This window comes from Felis catus, chromosome A1, assembly GCF_018350175.1.
Source record: "Felis catus isolate Fca126 chromosome A1, F.catus_Fca126_mat1.0, whole genome shotgun sequence".
Taxonomy (NCBI): Eukaryota; Metazoa; Chordata; class Mammalia; order Carnivora; family Felidae; genus Felis; species Felis catus.
Window position 1 is genome coordinate 93621378 of NC_058368.1, and position 23381 is coordinate 93644758.

The following is a 23381-nucleotide window of genomic DNA, read 5'->3' on the forward strand; positions in this document are numbered from 1 at the left end:
TCAGCCTATGTCGTAAAGTGCTTATTCATCGGTAGGAAGGTACAAACCTACTAAACACTCAACTTCTCCATGATATTTCCTACTCCGGGTAGGGGGGGAAAAGGCCAATTTGATGCTACCAGCCTGAATAACAGATTTCCACTTAAAAATATATATTAAAAACAAGCAAACAACAAGGAAACCAAATCAGGCCTAAGATTTTGGTGGGTCTATTAAGAGAGATCAAAAGCATTTCAAAATCATTAGCGCTACAATGTGTAACAGCTTAGTTTCTGAACATTTTGACTTCTAAAAAATAAGCAGTTTAAGTAAAAACCCTTTAAAGGACATCTTTCAAAAATGAATGTAAAATGTCAAAGTATTAATTCTTCAAATCAGAAGAACTTTTAAAAGGGTACACACAAAGTCAATATGATTTTCATTATTATTCCTAAACTAGACTTGTAGTTCTACTGACTTTTACAGATGCTTATTGCCAAACAACAGGCCATAGAAAATATCATCCAACTGACCAGTAAGTTACTCTACATTTTAGAACATATTTAATGACATTAAAAATATTTCATGAACTTTCCAAACATGTAAACATAAACCAGGGCAATGTGATACGTAATATTGGTGCCAAAAAATGAAAATCACAGGACACAATAAGAGGGCAGAGAACAAATATGTTAAACATCAGTGCAGCTTCTCTAATATTTGTGAAAAATAAATTATTTGATACAGATGCAGGTATTTTCAGAGTAAGAAAAACCGAAGACAAATTTTCTAAAAAAAAAAAAAAAATTACACCAAGTGAAAAGCTGCTTGTGCTAGCCAAGAACTTAGTGTTTCCTGCAAAAACAAGAAACAAAAAACAAAAATGTTTACACACGATCAGGTATGGGCATTACAGGTAAGCGAACTCTTAAAAATATCCTTAAAAATACAATTTGCCGTCTCAAAAGAAAAAAAAGCAGTATTCATTTTCTGGGGAATATACTCTGAGTATTAGTTATGCACTTCAAAATACATAATTTCCCATTTAAATATACTACCATTTCTCTGGCCTTTATACTAACTATACCTTTGTTTTCTTGTGAAAAACATACACAAGACACAATGCTAAGTACTAATTTCTATCCATAAGGCATCTAAAAAATAGCTTCTCTTAAGACATAAACATGATACCAAATGAAAAACCAAACACAAAAGAAACATAATAATAAATAGTTTTGTATCCCTTCCCCCTCAAAAAAGAAGCATCAGTATCAGCAACACTGACTGACATAAATACATTAGATTTCCTGTTCATAAGAAAAGAAAGACAATCCAGTTACAGTGTTTAACCATTTCAGGGTTAACCAGGAGAGAGCGTCTTTACTCCCGCAGTTTGTGAAAGGCAGGATGAAGACAGGAAAGAGGCAAGACTGTTTAGGTGTTTCCGATTTAAGAAGAAACACACACAACATACAAGTGTGGCCACGGACTACTTAGATGATGTGTAATTAGTTACGAAGGTTAACACAGAGCCGTCGTTTTGCTCCCCTTTTTCACCCTAAGTCACATCACGTGCTTCAACTACATGTCCTCTTGGTATTCTAGATATTTTGCTGTGATGGGTTCCTCAAGCTGAACTCCTCCACTGCCCATTAATGCAAATGCTGGGTACATCGTGTGCGAACAGTCCACCTGGCGCTCGTAAAGGCATTTCATGTGATCCATGTCATAGAAAGCCACTCTGCCTTTGTCATAGTCAAGGAAAATCCCTATACTTGTTGGCATCGGAAGAACTCTATTCTCAGGTTCATTGGCGGAAGTGGCTGACTTGGGTATGAAAAACTTCTTCATGCCTATGGTGACTAACGTGAAGGGCTGTGAATCAAAGCAGGCATCTTCACTTCCGCTGTCATGGCCGCTGTCTTGCTCGTATCTAGAACACAATACACGAACAAAGCAGTCTTAGCTGTGGCGCCATCCACAGGCCATCAACTATCCCCAGAACATTTTCACAAGATAATATATGTTGCTTTATTTATTTTTTTAAGCTTACATATTTTAAGAGAGAGAGAAAGCACAAGCAGCAGAGGGGCAGACAGAGAGGGAGAGAGAGAATCCCAAGCAGGCTCTGTGCTCAGCGTAGCGTGGAGCCTGACACAGGGCTCGAACTCATGAACCAAGAGATCATGACCTGAGCCGAAACCAAGTGTCGGACGCTTAACCGACGGAGCCACCCAAATGCCCCGACATATGTTGCTTTAAAATGAAGTTGTGGCTCAGTGGGTTAAGCCTCCGACTCTTGATTTCAGCTCAGGTCATGATGTCATGGTTCGTGGGACTGAGCCCTGTGTCAGGCTCTGTGCTGACAGTGAGGAGCTAGCATAAAACAGCAGCTTATAGAGATTTTTGACACAAACGTCCTTCCTTCATTTTCCGATGCATACTTCACTTTTCATGTATTTGTGATCATACTATATTGACGCTTTTAATCAGGTCTCACTGATATTTCTGATGTCACAAGCCTTTTAAACATTATTAATATCAATATTCTATCGAGTGGTCATGGTACCATGTTTAATTAACCATTTCCCGATTACCACAGTCACTGTTTTGTTAATTTCTCACCCTTGTGCAAAAAACTTTTCCTGTCACTCAGATTACCAATTTGGGGTTCTGTTCACACAAGAGGTCATAAATTATTTGTGTGGGCTAGTATACATAATACCACGTAAAACGACAAAACCACACAATCCCCATTAAATAATCAATCTCTTTACAAACTGGAATTCTTTGATGTGGAAACCTGTTTACCGTGACCCAATTTTGTAAAGTACCTCCAGGAGAGTTTAAAGAAATTATGTCCCATTACAAAAGAACAATTTCATACCAATTATGAGGTATGGCAGTTGGAAGCATTTCACTATACGTGTGAGTAATTTTTATCACAGAATTAAGGAAATGGATATGAAAGATGTTCAAAATTTAAAACTGTGGGGAGCTTGGGTGGCTCAGTCAGTTGAACTTTCGACTCTTGATTTCGGATCGGTCATGATCTCACAGTCGTGAGACTGAGCCCCGCATCAGGCTCTGTGCTGACACTGTGCAGCCTGCTTGGGATTCTCTCTCTCTCTGTGCCTCATCTCCCCTCTCCCTCCCCCCACCCCCGCACTGCTCTCTCTCTAGGAGAAAAAAGGTTTAAGAAATTTTTAAATTAAAAAAAATTTTTCATGCTTATTTTTGAGAGAGAAACAGAGTGTGAGCAGGGGAGGGGCAGAGAGAGAGGGAATCACAGAATCTGAAGCAGGCTCCAGGCTGAGCTGTCAGCACAGAGCCTGAGTTGGGGCTCGAACCCATAAGCCATGAGATTATAACCTGAGCCAAAGTTGGATGTTTAACCAACTGAGCCACCCAGGTGCCCCTAAAATTTTTTTTTACTTGCAAAGCTACAGGATAGTCGAGAAGTACCCAAAACAGGCTTAGATACTTGAGATTTGTATCCCAAGTCCTCCTGACTCCTTTCTGGAGCCAGCCACATCCGCACGGCCAGAACACCTGAATCTAAGGAATGTATTCCAGATGTAATAAGCAAACCCACATCAATTTCCAGTCTTACCTGGCCAAACAACGATGTGTACCTTTAACAGAATCACCAAGTTCTAGATCAATAAAAAGAGCCTACCTTGGACTAACTGCATCCCGGGGAGAACGGAGCCATTCTTGTAGTTTATCACTGGAAGCGACTCCCACTTTTACCAGGTATGAATACGGTTCCACGCGGAAGGCCCAGAAGTGCTTCCCCTTGGTAATTCCAACGTCTCCAATGATGTAGTCTAAACTGGTGTAATAACCCACTTGGATACGCTCCGCAGCAAGCAGAAGATTAAACCCAGCTCTACTCTCAACACGGTCTCTCTTCAAGTTCAGCAAGAGGCGTTCATTATTATAGCCACATTTTTCATCAAAGAGGAAACTAAAAACTGTAAAGAGAGCTTAAGATTAGTCTCATCATTATCGGTGAGCACTTCTATAACTGACGGTTAAATAGGATCTGTTTTTGAACTAGAAATTAGTGAAAACAGACTTGAAGAGGAATGTGTCACATGACCCCAGACAAAGTTATTACAAACTGAATCCCCAATTGGGAAATCAGTTCCAGTAGAGTCTCTATGCCTGAAAATCTCTAGGAATGTCAAACGGCAGAAAAAGTATTTCAAGTGTACGAGAAAACTTAACAAACGTGGTTTCTGGGAAGAGACACGGGATATCTCTTCTATTTTATACTACTGGATCTGTCCCTTTTCCCTTTAATATAAGGGGATGTACTTTTTCATAATTACCTGTACAGTTTTCTAAATATTTATTCTAAAAATTAGCAATTTCAGTAGGGGCTTTTCCTTATCAATCCACAGGACAGACATGAAAAACTGTACAGTAGTTTAAAAAAAAAAAAAAAGGCACATGTTTTGGGTTTAGAGAGACCAGAGTTTTAATCCCTGGTGAGGCATTTTTGTTTGGTTTTGAGTGGGGTGGAGGGGCAGAGAGAGAGGAGGACAGAGGATCTGAAGCGGACTCTGTGTTGACAGTAGAGAGCCCAATGCGGGGTTTGGCTTGAACTCCCGAACTCACAAACTCAGGAACCAAACCATGAGATCATGACCCGACCCTTAACCAACTAAGCCACCCAGGCACCCTCCCGCTGAGGCATTTAAATGGAGTTTAACTTAACCTTTGATTTCCTGACTACAGAATGGACAGAATACCACTCTCTTAAGTCTCTATCAACTCAGATCCGTTAAGCAGAACATTGGCTCAAAAGTGGAAATGACCCAAATGGTCATCAACAGATGCACAGATAAAGAAAACGTGGTCTATCCATACAGTGGCATATTATTCACCCTAAACAAGCAAGGAGATTCTGGTACATGCTACATCGAGGATGAAACCCCAAACAAGCCAGGCACAGGATTATATCCATCCACTTATATGAGGTACAGGCAATTCATAGAGGCAGAACATAGAATCAAGGCTCCCAGGCTCTGTGGGGAGGGGGGATTTGTGTTTAATGGGCACAGAGTTTCAGTCTGGAAAAAATGAAAATGTTGTAGAAATATGAGTGGTAGTGGTGGCACAAAAATAGGAACGTACCTAATGCCACTGTCCACTGATGTGCACACTTAAACGTGGTTAAGACAGTAATTTTTGACCATACTATATACCATGATAAAGAGGAAATTGTGTACTAGTAAGCTAAAGCCGTTCTCCATATGTAGGCGGACCATCCTCTCTGGGAATGTCTATCGTCCTGGCCTGGTATCTTCCCGTCAATCTCAAAAAGTCTCCCCGTTTGCAAAATAAAAATTGTAACGGTCACCCTGGTCACCTTACGCGTGACTGACTCAGTTGGTGGAGCACACAACTCTTTATCTCGGGGTTGTGAGTTCGAGCCCCCACTGGGTATAGAGATTACTTAAAAATAAAAGCTTAAAAAAAAAAAAGAAAGAAAGAACTTCGAATGTGTCCTTTCTTCCTTCCCCCTCCACCAAGTCACTGAAAACCCAGCAGCTACTTCCAGGTTTCTTTTTAATTCCATTTTCAGTCAGACAAGAAAAGAAAGGGGAAACTGCCTAAAATGTACAAATATTTATTTCATACTTGCAAATCCACCCTAAAACTATCAGATTTTATTCAAATTCAAGATAACCAATTTTCGCCAACCCTACTTTATTTGTATTCTACTTTTTTTTTAATTAGCCACAATGTGCATGAAAAACAAGTAGTGGCTAGTACACTTTAGACAAAAAGGGAAGGAAGGACAGACTGTACAAAATATGGGCACACAAGCCACTAAAAACAGGCAGGGGCTGTGGGGTCTAAAAACCAACTGCAGGAACCTCAAAGGCAGTGAGCAACAGGGCACAATGTGTGCCCACTATACCCAGAATGAACCCAGCACTGATTCTCAGCGTCCCTGGTCTGTGGAGACACTGCAGGGAAACTGCTCACCTGCAGATGATTCTTTCTACAAAAATCTATGGGCTCTCTGTAGGTAGCACCAGTGGTTCCAGACTTGGGAGGTGGGGGGTGGCTGGGCAAGATAAGCTTTTAATATTGAGGGGGGGCAGGAATCACCAAGTTCGAGAGAACATCCAGACACGTCAGAATGAGGTTACTCAAAATATTTCATATTATGCCAATAATTTTTTTAAATCTCCCAAGATCTATGTTATAGAGATTTCTATAAACCTATCAAAAATACAGAATTATACCATGTAAAAATTGTACGGTAGCATATTTATGCTATTTTTCATTTCAAATTAATAGCCCTCACTCAAATGTCTTCATGTTTTTCTCCATCTGATGTCAGTCCACATTCTAATCCTGTTCCCAGCCTACATGGTGAAATTCAAGTACTCGTCTACTTCCAAGACCTAGCTGGGGATGGAATGGGTTTTCTAGAAAACTTTTTTTTAAACCAATGAAAACTGGTTTCAATGTAGAGCTATATAAAAACAGTGCCTAATTTATTATTTTTTAAAGTCTATTTTGAGAGACAGAGTATGTAAAAGAGCAGAGGAAGGGCAGAGAGAGAGAGAGGGCGAGAGAGAATCCCAAGCAGGCTCCGCATGGTCAGCACAGAGCCCGACTTGGGGCTCGAACTCCTGAACCGTGAGGTTATGACCTGAGCCGAAATCAAGAGCTGGATGCTAAACCGACTGAGCCACCCAGGCGCCCCTAGTTTATTTTTTATCAAGGTCTCTTCCAACTCTGTGGTTTTTTTATTCCCAGTCTTCCCAATACCTGGAGCTGGAGGGGTGTGAAGAATCAGCTCCCTGCTGCAAGGACTACAGATCGAGCCCTTGTAGGCTCTTACTCTGAAAGCATAGTTACAATTGCTTTCCAGATCGGAAATGACTTTACTCGTGCCACACACTTCTATCTCGTTCCAAGACAGCATCTCTTCATCTCTGTTAACCTTCCGATATTCAAGGACATAGCTGTCAGCTTTGTCCTTTTCTGGATGCTGCCAGTTGATCAGAGCATTGTTATACACCTTGCTCTGCTCCTCATTGATCTCTGGCACATCTACACCTGTAAGAAAGAAGAAACCAAACAGAGTTAAAATACTGTTATTTCAGAACCTATATGTTCCTCGATAAAAATCATGCATTGAAAATACTTACATCATTTCATTTTTTTTTTTAATGTTTATTCAGTTTTGAGAAAGAGACAGAGCATGTGTGGGGGAGGAGCAGAGAGAGAGACACACACCCACAGAATCCGAAGCAGGCTCCAAGCTCTGAGCCATCAGCACAGAGCCCGACATGGGGCCCGAACCCAAGAACCATGAGATCATGACCTGAGCCGAAGTCAGAAGCTTAACCAAATGAGCCACCCAGGTGCCCCTTAAATCATTTCTGTACTAAGAGTTTTCTAAATTTGTAACACTACGTATAAGAGAAAGAATAACTCCTGTAATGTACAACAACATGGGTGGACCCTGTGGACATGCAAACTGAAATAAACCAGACACAGAAAGGCAAATACTGACGCATGATTCCACTTATGTGAGGAATCTAGAAGAGCTGAATTCATAAAATCAAAGCCTGAGATTCTGGCTCCAGGGGCGGGGGAGGGACAAATGGGTAGTTATTAATCAAGAGGCATAAAGTATCAGTTACCTCAAGTATCAGTTAAGCAAGACGTATAAGCTCTAAAGATCTCAGTACAACACTGTACCCAGAGTCAGCAACACTGTATTTCCACACTTAGAATTTGTTAGAACAGATCTCAAGGTAAGTGCTCTCACCACAAAATTTAAAATGAGAAAGAGGGGCACCTAGGTGGCTCAGTCAGTTGAGCGTCCGACTTTGGCTCAGGTCATGATCTCACGGTTCACGAGTTTGAGCCCTGCGTCTGGCTCTGTGCTGACAGCTCAGAGCCTGGAGCCTGCTTCTGTGTCTCCCTCTCTCTGCCCCTAACCCACTCGCATTCTGTCTCTGTCTCTCTCAAAAATAAATAAACATTAAAAAAATTTTTTTTAATGAGAAAGAATAAGCAATGAAGACTTTCAAAGGTATATTTAGGTGTTTAACTAAAAGGGAGAAGAACAAAAAAATAAGACAGACCAAAAAAAGACTTTAGCTTTAAGCATTATATTAATTCTGAAACACCACAAAGTTTTTTAACAATATGCCTTTCAATTTCCACCTACTAAATAGTAATGCTGGGGCTCAAAATATTTAATGTGCCCTCCTGTAATTATATTTTAAAATCAGGGGTGCCTGGGTAGCTCAGTTGGTTGAGTGTCCAACTCTTGATTTTGGCCCAGGGTCGTGGGATCAAGCCCCACGATCTTAGGCATGCAGCCTGATTAAAAGTGTGTGTGTGTGTGTGTGTGTGTGTGTGTGTGTGTGTGTGTGTGTATGTGTGTGTGTGTCTCCCTCCCTCCACCCCCCACCTTTGCCTCTCCCCAACTCACGCTCTCTCTCTCTCTCTCTAAACTAAAACAAAATAAAAATAAATAAATTTTATTAAAAAAAATTTTTTTAACATTTATTTTTGAGAGACAGAGGGACAGAGTGCAAGCTGGGGAGGAGCAGAGAGAGAGGGAGATACAGAAGCAGGCTCCAGGCTCTGAGCTGTCAGCATGGAGCCTGATGCAAGACTCGAACGCACAAACTGTGAGATCATGACCTGAGCCAAAGTCAGATGCTTAACTGACTGAGTCACCTAGGCGCCCAAAATAAATAAATTTTAAAATCTAAGTTTGGTGACTATAACAAAATTCAATGAAACATCACACAATTTTCTTTCATATTTTCCTCCACAGAGTTGCAAGGCAATTTAAATGAATTTTTCTTGGTATAAACATGATACTAAAATTTCTTTTTTTTTAATTAAAAAGAATTTTTTTTAATTTTTATCTATTTTTGAGAGAGAGAGAGACACAGAAGCGGAAGTGGGGCAGAGAGAGAGGGAGACACAGAATCCAAAGCAGGCTCCAGGCTCTGAGCCATCAGTACAGAGCCCCATGCGGGGCTGGAACTCACAAATGGTAAGGTCAGACCTGAGCCGAAGTAAGACGCTTAACCGATTGAGCCACCCAGGTGCCCCAATACATAATATTTTCTGTAAGAACATCAGAAACTACACAAAACACACTTCAAGCAACTCCAAGATAAGCACTACAACAATTTTTTATAGATCCTGCCAGTATTTTTCTCCCACTGGCAATTCCACTGCATGGTCATGTCAACATTTAACTGTTTTCAGAAACTCAGAAACAGGTTTCTAGTTTTTCATGAAAAACACAACACAAAAGTATCTCAGCTAAATCTCTGTGCATATGCATAATCCTTTCCATAGAAGGAACTCCCACAAGCTTAACTGCCCAGGGGTAAGCTATACAAGTCACACACACATACCACACATTCGTCAGAGAAGTATATGAATTGAAAATAAAAGTCTCCCTCTTGTCCTTCTCCCCAGGTATATATAAGCAATGTATAAGCATGTCTTTATAGAGTACATTTATGCAACTGTTATGTTCTACAGCCATGATGAGATCTGGAAAGTCATTCAAAATACATTTGGGGGAGAAAAAAAAAGCTAGTTATAAAATAACATGACTAGTATACTCCACCCCCCCACACACACACCCTTTTCTTTTTTTAAAGCAAAACAGGTGCATGCAGAGGCGCCTGGGGGGCTCAGTCAGTCGAGCATCCAAATTTGGCTCAGGTCATGATCTCACGGTTTGTGGGTTCGAGCCCTGTGTTGGGCTCTGTGCTGACAGCTCAGAGCCGGGAGCCTGCTTCAGATTCTGTGTCTCCCTCTCTTTCTGCCCCTGCCCTGTTCATGCTCTGTCTCTCTGTCTCAAAAATTGACGTTAAAAATTTAAAAAAGAAGAAGAAGAAACCAACTCTGTCAACACCTTGATCTTAGCCTCCAGAATTGTAAGAAAATACATTTCTGTTGTTTAAGGCATGCAGTCTATGGTATATTGTCTCAGCAGTCCTAACAAACTAACATAGCAAAGTAAAGATGAAAACATCTTAGAGTCAGTTGTAGCCTGGAGACATCATTTCTAGGTTTCTGCCCTAGAGAAACTCACACACATGTGCACAAAGAACACTGATGAAGATGTTCAATACGGCACTGTTTACAACAGAGAAAAAACAAAAACAAATTGTCGCTCAGTAGGGAAATGACTTATAAAATGAAATACTGTAAGCAGTTAAAATAGCTTTTTTTAATGTTTATTTATTTTGAGAGACAGAATGAGCAGGGGAGTTCATTTATTTTGAGACACAGAGAGTGAGCAGGGGAGAGGCAGAGAGAGAGAGAGGGAGATAGAGAATGTCAAGCAGCTTCTATACTACCAGTACAGAGCCCGACATGGGGCTTGAACTCACGAACCATGAGATCATGACCTGAACCCATATCAAGAGTCAGATGCTTAACCGACTGAGCCATCAAGGCAGCCCTAAAAAATAGCTTTAAACCAGAACTTTGTGTGATAATATCAAACTTCACGTGTTTAAAAAAGCAATTTACAAAAAGGATACATATACAATGTAATGCCATTTATACAATGTTTAATTCTTTTTTAATGTTTCTTCATTTTTGAGTGAGAGAGAGCGAGAGAGAGAGAGAAAGAACACCTGAGCAGGGGAGAAGCAGAGAGAGAGGGAGACACAGAATTCCAAGCAGGCTCTAAGCTCTGAACTGTTAGCACAGAGCCCAATGTGGGGCTTGAACTCAGGAACGGTGAGATCATGACCTGAGTCAAAGTTGGATGCTTAACCAACTGAGCCACCCAGGCGCCCCTATTTCTACAATGTTTAAAAAACACATGAACCAGAGCACCTGGGTGGCTCAGTCGGTTGAGCATCCGACTTCAGCTCAGGTCATGATCTCACGGTTGGTGGGTTTGAGCCCCACACGAGGCTCGCTGCTGTCAGGGTGGAGCCTGTTTCAGATCCTCTGTCCCCCTCTCTCTCTGCCCCTCTCCTGCTCACGCTCTCTCTCTCTCAAAAATGGATAAACTTCAAAAAAAAAATCTTTAAAAATAAATAAATAAAATAAAAAATAAAACACACAAACAGAATATACTTTTTGTGCATAAAAACCTAGTTTTCATAATGGCAAACCGAAGCATTTATTGTTCCCATACCTTCTGAATTCCGACTACAAGAGTAAGGCTCTGTCATCAGTAAAACTTACCACTAGAGAAGAAGGACAATTCCCCAAGAAGTTCTGTTTGTTTAGATGTATTAACAACATAGTCTTCAAAAGAAGTCTGAGCCGCAGGTCTAAAGCTCTTCAAAGATTCTGTAGCCTTCTGTATTCTGCAGACAGAGATTATTTTATATAAAAATGATTTTTTAAAAGGCCAATCAGACTACATATCTGCCATGTGATTAAAAAAAAAAAATACTTCTGTCAACTTTCAGGTGAGGAGTGTGGTTGTGCCTTGCACAGAACACAGCACCAGGAGCCACTCGGAGCTCAAGTTGAAAGATACCGCCAAGGAGATCTAAATTCAAAGCAACACACCTGAGGTGGAGTTGTTTCGCCGTCTGTACAAAACAAGACTGGTCCGTCTCCTTAAGCACTTCTTGGGCATATCCCACAAGCCCGTTGTTCTCTAGAAGCCCCTGATACTCCTCCACTTGGGTCTGAAATTTGTCTAATCGCAGTTTCTTAGAAGTGTCAATTGCTTTCAAAACAGATGATTTCCTCTCTTCTAGAATCTCATAGAGCTTTTCAAAATGTGTGATTGCTTCTTCTTTAGCTCTCTCTCCATTACACTATTATAAAACAAGCAACACGTTACCTCATCTGCTAAATCCAAATGTCTTTTCTCAAAATAACCAAAATTCAATTTTGAATGACTCTGACATTTTCAGAACAGTAATTTGGCACTGAATACACTTAGCAAGGAACAATGGCCAATTTTTATTTAGACGTACTTTGTAATTTTATAATACTGTGTTTTCCTTAAGCTTTAATCTCCAAAGCTCAGCAATAAATAATTAAATAGGGAAACAACCTTCAACTTATATACAAAGGAACTTGAGGAAGAAATTAACTGATTTAACCAAAGACACAGGATAATATAATCCTGGAGCTTTTTTTTTTTTTAATTTTTTTAACGTTGATTTATTTTTGAGAGAGAGAGAGAGACAGAGACAGAGCATGTATGGGGGAGGGGCAAAGAGAGAGGGAGACACAGAATCCAAAGCAGGCTCCAGGCTCTGAGCTGTCAGCACAGAGCCCAACGCGGGGCTTGAACCCACACAAACCACAAGATCATGAACTGAACCAAAGTCAGATGCTTAACCAACTGAGCCACCCAGGCACCCCTTTTTTTTTTTAATTTTTAATGTCTATTTATTTTTGAGAGAGAGAGAGAGACAGAGCATGGGGGGAAGGGGAATATAATCCCAGAGCTTTTAATTCATTTCTAATTCAGGCAACTTTTGACCCCTTCTATCCTATTCCAATTTTTTACGAGATGTTAAAACAGTTAAAACTCAGGAAGATGACATCTTTTACTAAGGTATCAGAATGTAACTCTTCTCTTCAAATTAATGTACTTTAATTAAAATTAAATTTTACATGACTTTATGCAAATTATTTAACCTCTGAACCCCTGAGTTTTTCTCTTCTGAAAACTGGGGATAAGAGAAATAATTTGGGGTTTTTTTGAAGATGGGAAAAGATTATTTACATAAAATGCCCACCACAATGGTACATAGTCTGTACACACAGAGATTATATTCCCTGTACATGCAGCTCTTCCTCTATTTGGCTATAAAATGATCCTATCTGCAGTACTGACTGAACATTTTGAATGTCTGTAGCATCAGAGACCAACTTGATTCTGAAAACAAAACCAGCAGAGCCCACGTATGCAGCCATCATTATAGACCCATAAGCAGCAGCCATCAGAAAAAATGCTTCAAACACATTCTTAAAAGTTGACATGTGGAAGAACTACACTGTGCATTTCCCAGTGTCTTCTGGCCAACATTTCTAATGAAAGGAAATTTTTTTCCAGATTCCTTTCTCTGTTTCCTAAACCCAACAGGCAAAAAAAAATTTTAAAGGATAGGGCGCCTGGGTGGCTCAGTCGGTTGAGCGTCTGACTTTGGTCATGATCAGTCAGGTCACGATCTCATGGTCCATGAGTTCAAGCCCCGCGTCAGGCTCTGTGTCGACAGCTCACAGCGTGGAGCCTGCTTCAGATTCTGTGTCTCCCTCTCTCTGCCCCTCCCCAAATCATGCTCTGTCTCTCTCTCTCTCTGTCAAAAATAAACTGTAAAAAAAAAAAAAATTTAATAAAATTTTTTAAATGCTAGGCAGGAGGGAAGGAAGGAAGGGGGACAGAGGGTGGTGACATTTTGGTAGTAGTTCAATGAGAGATCACAACATTAAACTCAAAAGATCATTACGCATAGGTAAAAAGGGGGATTTTTTTTTTCCAGCTAAGTGTAATTATAGAAAAAAAGACCGTGTCACAGTCCTCACTGAGCAAAAGTCAAGAATGCAGACAAATTGTCCAATGGGAAAGATTCTTAACTGACGAGCTGACCAATGCAGCTTAGGTCAAAGGTATAAGAAGCTAGGTAATTTCTCCAGGATCCCAAGGAATGAGCGTCTGCATGAACAGGTGACGTGAGAGTTCCTCCATTTTCAGCCTACTGAATCACAAACTCAGCAACGGGTCCTGGGTCTCCCTTATTTCAGAAGTAAGGCCAGGGGCACCTGGGTGGCTCAGTCAGGTAAGCGTCTGACTCTTGGTTTCAGCTGAGGTCATAATCTCACGGTTCAGGAGATGAGGCCCCATGTCAGGCTCTGCACTGACAACACAGAGCCTGCTTGGGATTCTCTCTCTCTCCGTATCTCTCTGCTCTTCCTTCCTACATGTGCTCGCTCTTTCTCTCTCTCTCAAAATAAATAAACATCAAAAAGTAACAAGAAGTAAGGGCAGCATGACTGAGGACCAGTAATAAAACAAACCTAAAACGACCAAAGATACAATCCCTGAAGCAACCTACCAGGTAGGTGATAATTTACCAAGGATTGGGGGATTATATGAAACACAGAGAGTTTTTCAATCAGACAAAAATAGGAGACACAAAATCACACTTTTCAAGTACATGGGAAAACAACTTACTTAGGGTGGGGAATGCAATCAGTGAATATCAGGGGGAAAAAATTAGAAACAAAGGCAGTGATGGCGATAATGCTGCTCATTTGCATAATTTCTCAATTTTCGAGCCCATTTTGGGAAATAAAATCTCAAGAAGTAACAGTCTCACACTAGCTAGGATATTGTTATATTGAATCACAGCTTCTACAGTGATCAGGAGTAATGGCCCTTCAGTTTATTTTAAATAGAGGAAGAGAAACACACATCAAGATCGGTGAACATTTGGAATTTTAAAAGAACCCAGTCCTATCTTTATTTTTTAAATGCTACCAATTCTCTTCACTTGTTTTACTGAAGTGTAATATACAAGCAGAAAATGGTCTACGTAAGCGTGGAGATCGATGAACCTTTGTAAACATGTCCATGTAACCCGCATCCGGATTAAATGGAGGAATGCTACCGGATCCCAGACACCATCCCTATAACCTTTCCAGGCACCCATCCTTCCCCTCCCCACCCTTCAATAACGCCTATCCTGAATTCTAACCAGAGGATCCAGCTTCCCTTTTGTTGGTACTTTTTACAAAAGGAATGGGTTAGTTTGTACCCCTTTGTCTCTAGCATCTTCCTTTCAATACTATTGCAAGATTCAGCTACACTGTTGCATATGGTTGTAGATACTCACTCTACCTCTGCTCAACTTCCACTGTTGACGGATGTGTGGGTAGTTTCCACTTTGTGGCTGTTCCAAACAACACAGAGATGGAACATTCTGATACGTATGTTTTGGTGAACGTATGTCAGGTATATATACTTAGGGATAGCCGGCATTTTAAATCAACCTGGTCCCAAGCACACACAGTATGTATTTCAGATGCATTCTGTTCATTTTGTAAAATGCTGATAATTGGCAAAGCGATCATTTACCTCATGTGACTACTTCTGACACCGTAACCGCCACGTGAAGGGGGAGTCATCCTCTGCCCTGTGCTTCAATATAATTTAATCACTGCCCCTATCAGGAGCTGATCACACATTGTAACTTAGTTCTCACACATGTTTTCCTAGTCCCAGAAAAGCAGGGGTGAAATTGAACACGATCCTGTAAGCCCAGCGTGTCCACTACCCTCAGGGTTTTGTGAAGGAACACATTCTCTAAATGGATAAATAAAAACATGCAAACCAGGTTAGCACTTACCTCGGTTTCTTTCATTAACAAGTTGAGTTCAGAAATTTGACTCTTCACCTGGCTCTCCTTGCCAATAAGGTAATCAATATCCTTTGAAAGCTTTTCCTGTTAGAGCATATCAGAAACACAAATAAACAGAAGCAGGAGTTTAACAAAGGCCTCACAGGTTTTTCCTGCTTTTATTTATTTATTTTTTTTCACACAATACCCATCTTCTTCTTTAGCCTATGATGAGAACTGGAGACTGTCATTATATATATATATATATATATATATATACATATATATATATATATATATATATATATATTTTTTTTTTTTTTTTAATGTTTATCTATTCTCGAGAGAGAGAGAGAGAGAGGGTGAGTGAGGGGTAGGAAGAGAGGGAGACACAGAATCTGAGGCAGGCTCCAGGCTCTGAGCTATCAGCACAGAGCCTGACGCGGGGTTTGAACTCATGAACTGTGAGATCATGACCTGAGCCAAAGTCAGATGCCTGACCGACTGAGCCACCCAGGTGCCCCTGGAGACTGTCATTATTAACTCGGAGTAAACAGTTACTGGCCTTGAACACTGCGGTCCAAGGACACAGGAGACATTAGAAGCAGGCTGGATAAGAGAACAAGGCAGTGATGCTCAGACTGGTATTCAAAAACCTGGAATATATATATAATACATTTTTGTTGTCTCCTCATCACTCCCAAAGGTCTTCCTCCTCAGGCTTCTGAGTAAATGGAAGAATAGCAAACGGGAGTGTGTCCTCCATCAGATTTTGTTAATTCATTCCCTCTCTCTCTCGTGTTCTCTCTCTCTCTCTCTCTCTCTCTCTTTCTCTCTCTCTCGTTCTCTCTCACACACACACACACACACTCACAACCCAAACGGCAACAAAGACCCTTCTAAAATAAACTTCACAGTCTAGCCCAGGTGAGCTACTCATTATATAATTACACATACGTGAAAATGAAAATATAGATGTATAAGAATAGAGCTCATTAGGGGCACCTGGGTGGCTCAGTCAGTAAGCGTCCAACTTCGGCTCAGGTCATGATCTCACGGTTCATGGGTTCGAGCCCTGTGTCAGGCTCTGTGCTGACAGCTTGGAGCCTGGAGCCTGCTTCAGATTCTGTGTCTCCCTCTCTCTCTGCCCCTCCCCCTCTCACACTCTAGGTCTCTCTCTCTCTCTCAGAAATAAACAGTAAAAAAAAATTTCTTTTTAAATAGAGCTCATTAAGCTACCAGAGCTCATTAAAGAACTTCTTTATAAAGGAGTGATTCTGAAATTAGCATGCTTATTGTAGAGATAATATAATAGGTGTTGGTGAGATCCCTCATTTAGCCCAGAAAAAATAACACGTAATATGACTGAAGTATATTAAAACACAAACAAAAAAGCCTTGAAGCACCATGGGGTTCAAAGTTATGAGAGACAAGTGTACTCAGAGTCTAAATATGCATAAGAATATCCTGAGCTGTCGCCCTAACGAGAGGATCTGAGGATTTCTCAGTCACTGCTGCTGGCCTGAGGGGCTCAACAAGGAACAATTCCAGGAGCTAACTCGAGGCTGGGAGAGCCCTGTGCCTCACCAGCCAAACTAAACAAGCAAAAAACAAATTAAAAAACCCTCAACATTCACGGGGCATCCAGAAGAGTAAACCACGTAAGGTTTTGCTTCAACGGTCTGGTACAACTAGTCCCAGAACTAACTGCCGCTCTGTCCTGGCAACCGAAGCTTAAAAGCAAGTCAAAGAAGGAGCAAACTGTGTCGAAGTAACTTACTCACACGCTAGAAGAAAACTCAAGAACATCTGTAGGATACAGATACAGGGCTCAACAAGGTAAAATTTACAATACCATACAAATCACACTGAAAAGAAAAATCAGCCACAACTGAGCTTGTGAGGTGCCTGGGTGACCCAGTGGCTTAAGCGTCTGACTCTCGGTTTTGGCTCGGGTCCTAATCTCAAGGTTTGTGAGTTCGAGTCCCACATCGGGCTCTGCGCTGACAAGGGCAGAGCCTGCTTGGGATTCTCTCTCTCTCTCTCTCTGCCCCTCCCCATCAGTACCACAAAGAACTACCTGGTTAAAAACACTAACAACCTAATATTAGTAGAACACTGAGTGACTCTTTACATTGTTAACTCATTTCAGTCAAACAAGACCACAAAGGAAGCTAGGATCTTATGAAGACAAAGCTAAAGGCACAAAGCAAAACAGTTATAAAGACCCAGAATCGAGTTCCAAAACCACACCAATCCTACCTTTAAGGTCTTGTAGGCACTGCTCATAGTGGTTACTCGGTGATTGGAATGATTGCCGCCCAGCTTACAGAGGTGACAAACCGGTCTCCGACACAACTCACAGTACATGTTAATTCTCTCAGTTTCATGTTCTGGGCACATTAAGATCTACGGAATGAAGAACCAAAGTGCAATTAAGGGTCAGCAGAGTTTGCCGGATACTCACAAAGTCCCTAAGGTACAAAGACGTGCTTTATAAAATCACCAAATAAAGCCACTGAAATACATAAAAGTGTGAAAAGAAGAAGCGTAAAAGCATTTGGTATATCGTATGAAAATTTTCTGTATACAATTACTATTTTTCAGTTTGAGAGTTCAAATGGTCAGTTAAATATATAGATCTTGTCGCCCTTAAACTTGGTGGCAAGAAGATGAACATTTCATTCCTATCAGACTTGCATGCTTAACCAGGCCAGAAAGGCCCTCTGGCCACACTGAGTAGGCAATTCTTAAGGACCATGACCCATATTTTTGTAAGGCCCAATAGCAAATGGCTGATGGGAACCCATGGCTTCACCATCTTCATAAGCAATCTGCACCTGGCTGACTCAGTCAGTGGAGCAGGTGACTCCTGATCTCAGGGTTGTGGGTTCAAGCCCCACGTTGGGTGTAAAGATTACTTAAAAATAAAAATTAAAAAAAAAAAAAAAAGGGACGGGGCACTTGGGTGGCTCAGTCAGTTGGGTGTCCAACTTCAGCTCAGGTCATGATCTCACAGTTTGTGAGTTTGAGCCCCACATCGGGCTCTGTGCTGACAGCTCAGAGCCTGGAGCCTGCTTGGGATTCTGTGTCTCCCTCTCTCTCTGCCCCTCCCCCATTCATACTCTGTGTCTCTCTCTCAAAAATAAACATTTAATTAATTAATTAAAAAAAGAAAGAAAGAAAAAGAAATCTGTTACTGAGGAGTCTTAGAACACTTTATGATACAAGCCTCCAGATATTTGCTTTTACATATTAATCATGCACACAATTACCAAACTTAGAATTGTTTTTTTGGTTTGTTTTAAGATGTAAGCTTCTACCTTCTTTTTTACTCTGAAAACTATCATCATAAGTATGCCTGAAACTGTACACGAGATAACTGGGTTCATTTGCAAGAAAGCGGAGATTCCTTTAGACTAGTGTGTCAATGAAATTAAACAGTTATCGGGGGCTCTGACAGTTCAGATTTTGTGCCACTACAACTGGTTTGGTAACACTGAGACAAAAAGTAACATCCGATATGAAAAGTCTTGATACGAATGTGCAGGTCCAGGAGAAAAATAGAGGAAAAAAATTCAAATTCTTCAGCAGGTCCGACTGCCTACATTCTCAAAGCCATTACATGTATTTATTTAATCATTACCTTAGTTCCAGCATAGTTAGCATACAGCGTTATATTACTTTTCAGAGCCATTACGTTTATTATTTGTACCTTTTAAATATGTTTCTTTTTTTTTTAACGTTTATTTATTTTTGAGACAGAGAGAGACAGAGCATGAACGGGGGAGGGTCAGAGAGAGAGGGAGACACAGAATCCGAAGCAGGCTTCAGGCTCTGAGCTGTCCGCACAGAGCCCGACACGGGGCTTGAACCCACGAACCGTGAGATCATGACCTGAGCTGAAGTCGGATGCTTAACCGACTGAGCCACCCAGGCGCCCCTAAATATGTTTCTTAAGTAATCCCAATGTAGGGCTCGAACCTACAACCCCAAGATCAAGAGTCGCACGCTCTACTGTCTGAGCCAGCCAGGCCCCCCCAAAAGCCATCACCTTTAAGATAAGTTATAAAATTTGGCTTTCTGCAAGGAATGATGACAAGAACTCAGAGTTACTGGCAAATACTTTACCTTCGTAAAATTTTTGTAAAATTTGTAAAATTTCACTATATTCAGGAACACTAACGACTTGAAGGGAAATAGTTTCTTCCTCAATATAACTTACCCCTATATCTTCAGCTTCTTTCTTACCAACCTTTCATTATATTTGTAAACAGAATTAAGTCTGCAATACTCTGAAAATGTTACTCAAGATTTCATGAGTCTGTAAGTCATAAAAACCCAAACCTAATAGAATTCATTTAATAATCAGGTTCTTTCATAATGGAACAGTATTAATCAACTTAATTAATCTGTGTTTAATTAAAACACAAAGCTTATGGCATGCATATGTATATATGTGTACATATATAATTTTTTAAGTAGGCTCCATGCCCACTGTAAGGCTTGAACTCATGACCCCAAGATCCAGAGTCGTGTGCTCTGGGTAGAGCCGCCAGGCATCCCTGAAGGCATGAATTTTTCTAAAAGTATACAACCTGGAGCATTTAAAATGAGATAAGGAACATAACAGGGGGTTAAAAATCATTTGATAAATCTATTGCCACAATGACATAGTTTGAAAAACAAGCACAGAAGTTTAAAAAGCATACAAGTACAGACTGTTTTTGTTTTAATCTACCAGCCCTGCACTTAATAGGATGTAAGAGGGGGCGCCCGGCTAGCTCAGTCAGTAGAGCACGTGACTTAGGATCTTGGAGTTGTGAGTTCAAGCCCCACACTAGGTATAGAACTTACTTTAAAAAAAAATAAAAAAGATGGAAGCACCTAGGTGGTTTGGTCAGTTAAGCATCGGACTTTGGCTAGGTCATGATCTCATGGTTCATGGGCTCGAGCCCTGCGTCTGGCATTGTGCTGACAGCTTGGAGCCTGGAGCCTGCTTTGGATTCTGTGCACCCCCACCTTCCTCTCTCTCTACCCCTCCCCCACTTCCTCCCTCCCTCCCTCCCTCTTTCTCTGCGCCCCCACCTTTCTGTCTCTAAAACAAAACAAAACAAAACAAATGATGGGGGCACCCGGCTGGCTCAGTCAGTTAAGCTAGTCTGACTTCAGCTCAGGTCATGATCTCCTGGTTCGTGGGTTCGAGCCCTACATCAGGCTTTCTGCTGTCAGCAGAGCCCGCTTCGGATCCTCTGTTTCCTGCTCGTGCACACACACTCTCTCTCAAAAATAAATAAACATTTAAAAAAAATGATACAACAAATACTCAGCTCATAGTTTCAAGATTACTTTGGGGATTTTTTTTCCCATTTTTTTATTACAAATTAAAGAGAAAAATTTTGGGCTCAAGAATGCAAATAAATTTTCATACACAAGTTACTAAGTTGTAATGAATAAGAACTTTAACCAAAAGAATCAACTAGTTTTTCTAAATCTGCATAAATCAGAAAGCAGTATTAGTGAAGCTATCCAAACATTCTTCTTGTCAGTCACAAAGCAGGGCAAACAACAATGCATAAAGTTCTTTTGAGCATGACCATAGAAATTACCCAGAAAGGTTAAGAAATATGACTTCCACTTCAGATATTACATTAACATTATACCACAAGCTTCAAAATATTAGGCTGTACTTACTCTTACTTACTTAGAGCACAACTGTAGCTAACTAAAAATGTCAAAAAAAAAAATGTTTCCCAATCAAAATCTTTTACACAAGTGTGACCCTAACACATTAAAGCACAAAGCTTTTTAACTTGATAATCATTTCAATCTTGGAGAGAACTCAACCTTTCCCCTATTTGCAGAGCTTTCGTTAAGAACCTTCACCTTCGTGCATTGTGCTGCATTACACTGTTGTAACCCGGTGAACCAGAATATTGCCTTTAGGCTGCGGGGATGTTTAACAACAGACTAAATTAACTCCAAACACCAGGCCTTGGTTTCTGGTACAGGCTTTTTTTTTTTTTTTTTTTTTATGTGCTCATTTTAACCTACACGTTTCTACGTGCATGTACCATCCATTTTACCTACGGATTTATTTTGTAAATAAGCTCTATGCCCAACGTGTCGCTTGAACTCTAGATCCCGAGATCAGGAGTCACATGCTCCACTGACTGAGCCAGCCAGGTGCCCTGCACCCCACCCCCCATACAGGCTTTTCAAGTTATTTCCATTCTTGCTGTCAAGTTCTTTTTTTTTTTTTTTTTAATGTTTATTTATTTTGACAGAGAGAAAGAGAGTGCACAAGCAGGGTAGGGGCGGAGAGAGAGAGAAAATCCCAAGCAGGCTTTGCACTGTCATTGCAGAGCCTGACATGGGGCTGGAACTCAAGAACCATGAGATCATGACCTGAGCCGAAATCAAGAGTTGGACATTGAATTGACTGACCCACCCAGGCGTCCCTTCCTGTCAAGTTCTAGTCTTGTAATAATTCCTTTTGTAATACTGATATTCTAACTAAATCCGAACTTCTCTTACCTTGGGCCTGAAATTCGTGGTTGGGCCCACGTACTCATGCTGAGCTTTCACGGTACCCCACGGGTGGTAAATTTTGAAGCACTCATTGCAATAGCTCGCGCTACAGTCCATGCAACTTTTTGTGGACTCCTGCGGTGGGGGTTTGCAGAGGTCACACATGATGGCCGTGGCTGCCCTGGCTGCCTGCCGGTACCTCTCCACAATGGTCTCCAAAGTGAAATTGCGAAACAGACCATTGATTCCTCGTTCTCCAAGATCCACGTCATGCTCACAGCCAGGGCAAGGAAAAGTGGTGGTCCTAGGGGTCAGGGAGCTGCGCTTCCAGCCTGTGTAATTGGAAGTCCTTGTTTAGTTACGGCAGTAGGAAAACCAACAGAATGAAGACAAAAGAAGAGAGATTTTGGAAAGAGAAATCTACAAATATATACCCACTCCCAAACTAATACTCAAAGTGGCTCCACTTGAATTGGTCTGTTTTCTGAAAATGCTTCACGCTTGTTTTTCCTTGGTATGCAAAAGACAAGCCCAAATTGTTAAATAGGTATTAAATCAAAGCAGAAAGGAAAACCCTCTATAGTAAACCCCACACAAAACCACATCAAATCAAACAGATGTAAGGAAAAAACATGTAATACAATACTACACGGGGTCAGGATTTTTTTGAAATCATATAATTATACATAATGACTTTTATATGTCACCTCCAAAGTAATTTCGTTTTCATTTAAATGAAGACAGCCTTGGCTGATGACTAGGAAATGAGTTCAGACATAAATGAACAAGAGTCCCTAACCAGTGCTCCATGGATAGGCTCCAGAAGGATCCAAATCGTCTGGCAAACTCTTCGAAATTGTACGCAAGATTTTGCATCAATATACCTATGCTTATTTTCTGGTTCAACAATCCATAACTATGATCAGATTCTCAGACATACATAACCACAAAATGGTTAAGGACCACTGCAAAAGAGAGTTTCCCACGGTAGTATTGTTTTATCTGGGTAGGCAAAATCATTAGTTAATGGAGTGCAATCTATAAAAGAGTGAAAAGCCCATCCATAGACCTAGAATCTAGTGACTTTAAGAGAGACCAACCATTTAGAATCTTCTTATGACCTGAAAAAAAGAATCATTAAAATTACTTAACTCGTTAAGCCAAAAGCTACCCAAAAAGTATTACAAATAACTTTCCAATCTATACATAATACACTGAATGACCTTAAATAGCATGCTTTGGTTCAATATTATCTGGATTTTAACAAATCAAGAAACCAAGACACGACCGTCCTTACCCACAGGTTCACAAGAATCCAGGGGTTGTCTCTTTAACACAGGTGTATGCATGCCATTAATTCCCCGCTCTCATTTATAAATCTACCCTTAGAGTACGTAGTCTTGATTGCCCACAAAATCACCTAAATATAAACACAAACTCCTTAACCTACAGCCTTCCTTCACTCTGCCGTGGATCCAGTACGGAAAATGAATGGTGCAACTCAGTAGATCCCATTAGAAA

General features: G+C 40.7%; 1 protein-coding gene across 2 annotated transcripts in view; it reads right to left on the reverse strand.

Moving 5' to 3' along the window:
* Positions 1 to 1456: 1456 nt before the first annotated feature.
* Positions 1457 to 23381, reverse strand: part of TRIM36 (tripartite motif containing 36) — a 31944-nt gene continuing 10019 nt past the window's right edge. The window contains exons 3-10 of one of the 2 annotated variants that reach the window (XM_045057688.1): positions 21867 to 22192; positions 17592 to 17738; positions 15339 to 15434; positions 11539 to 11792; positions 11206 to 11330; positions 6778 to 7068; positions 3659 to 3956; positions 1457 to 1912 (exon numbers count right to left, since the gene is read on the reverse strand). In XM_045057688.1, coding sequence (XP_044913623.1) covers positions 1561 to 1912; positions 3659 to 3956; positions 6778 to 7068; positions 11206 to 11330; positions 11539 to 11792; positions 15339 to 15434; positions 17592 to 17738; positions 21867 to 22192 — 1889 coding nt within the window. In that variant the 3' untranslated portion in view covers positions 1457 to 1560. The remainder of the gene's footprint in view (positions 1913 to 3658; positions 3957 to 6777; positions 7069 to 11205; positions 11331 to 11538; positions 11793 to 15338; positions 15435 to 17591; positions 17739 to 21866; positions 22193 to 23381) is intronic. The other variant, XM_045057692.1, reaches the window with a different exon arrangement.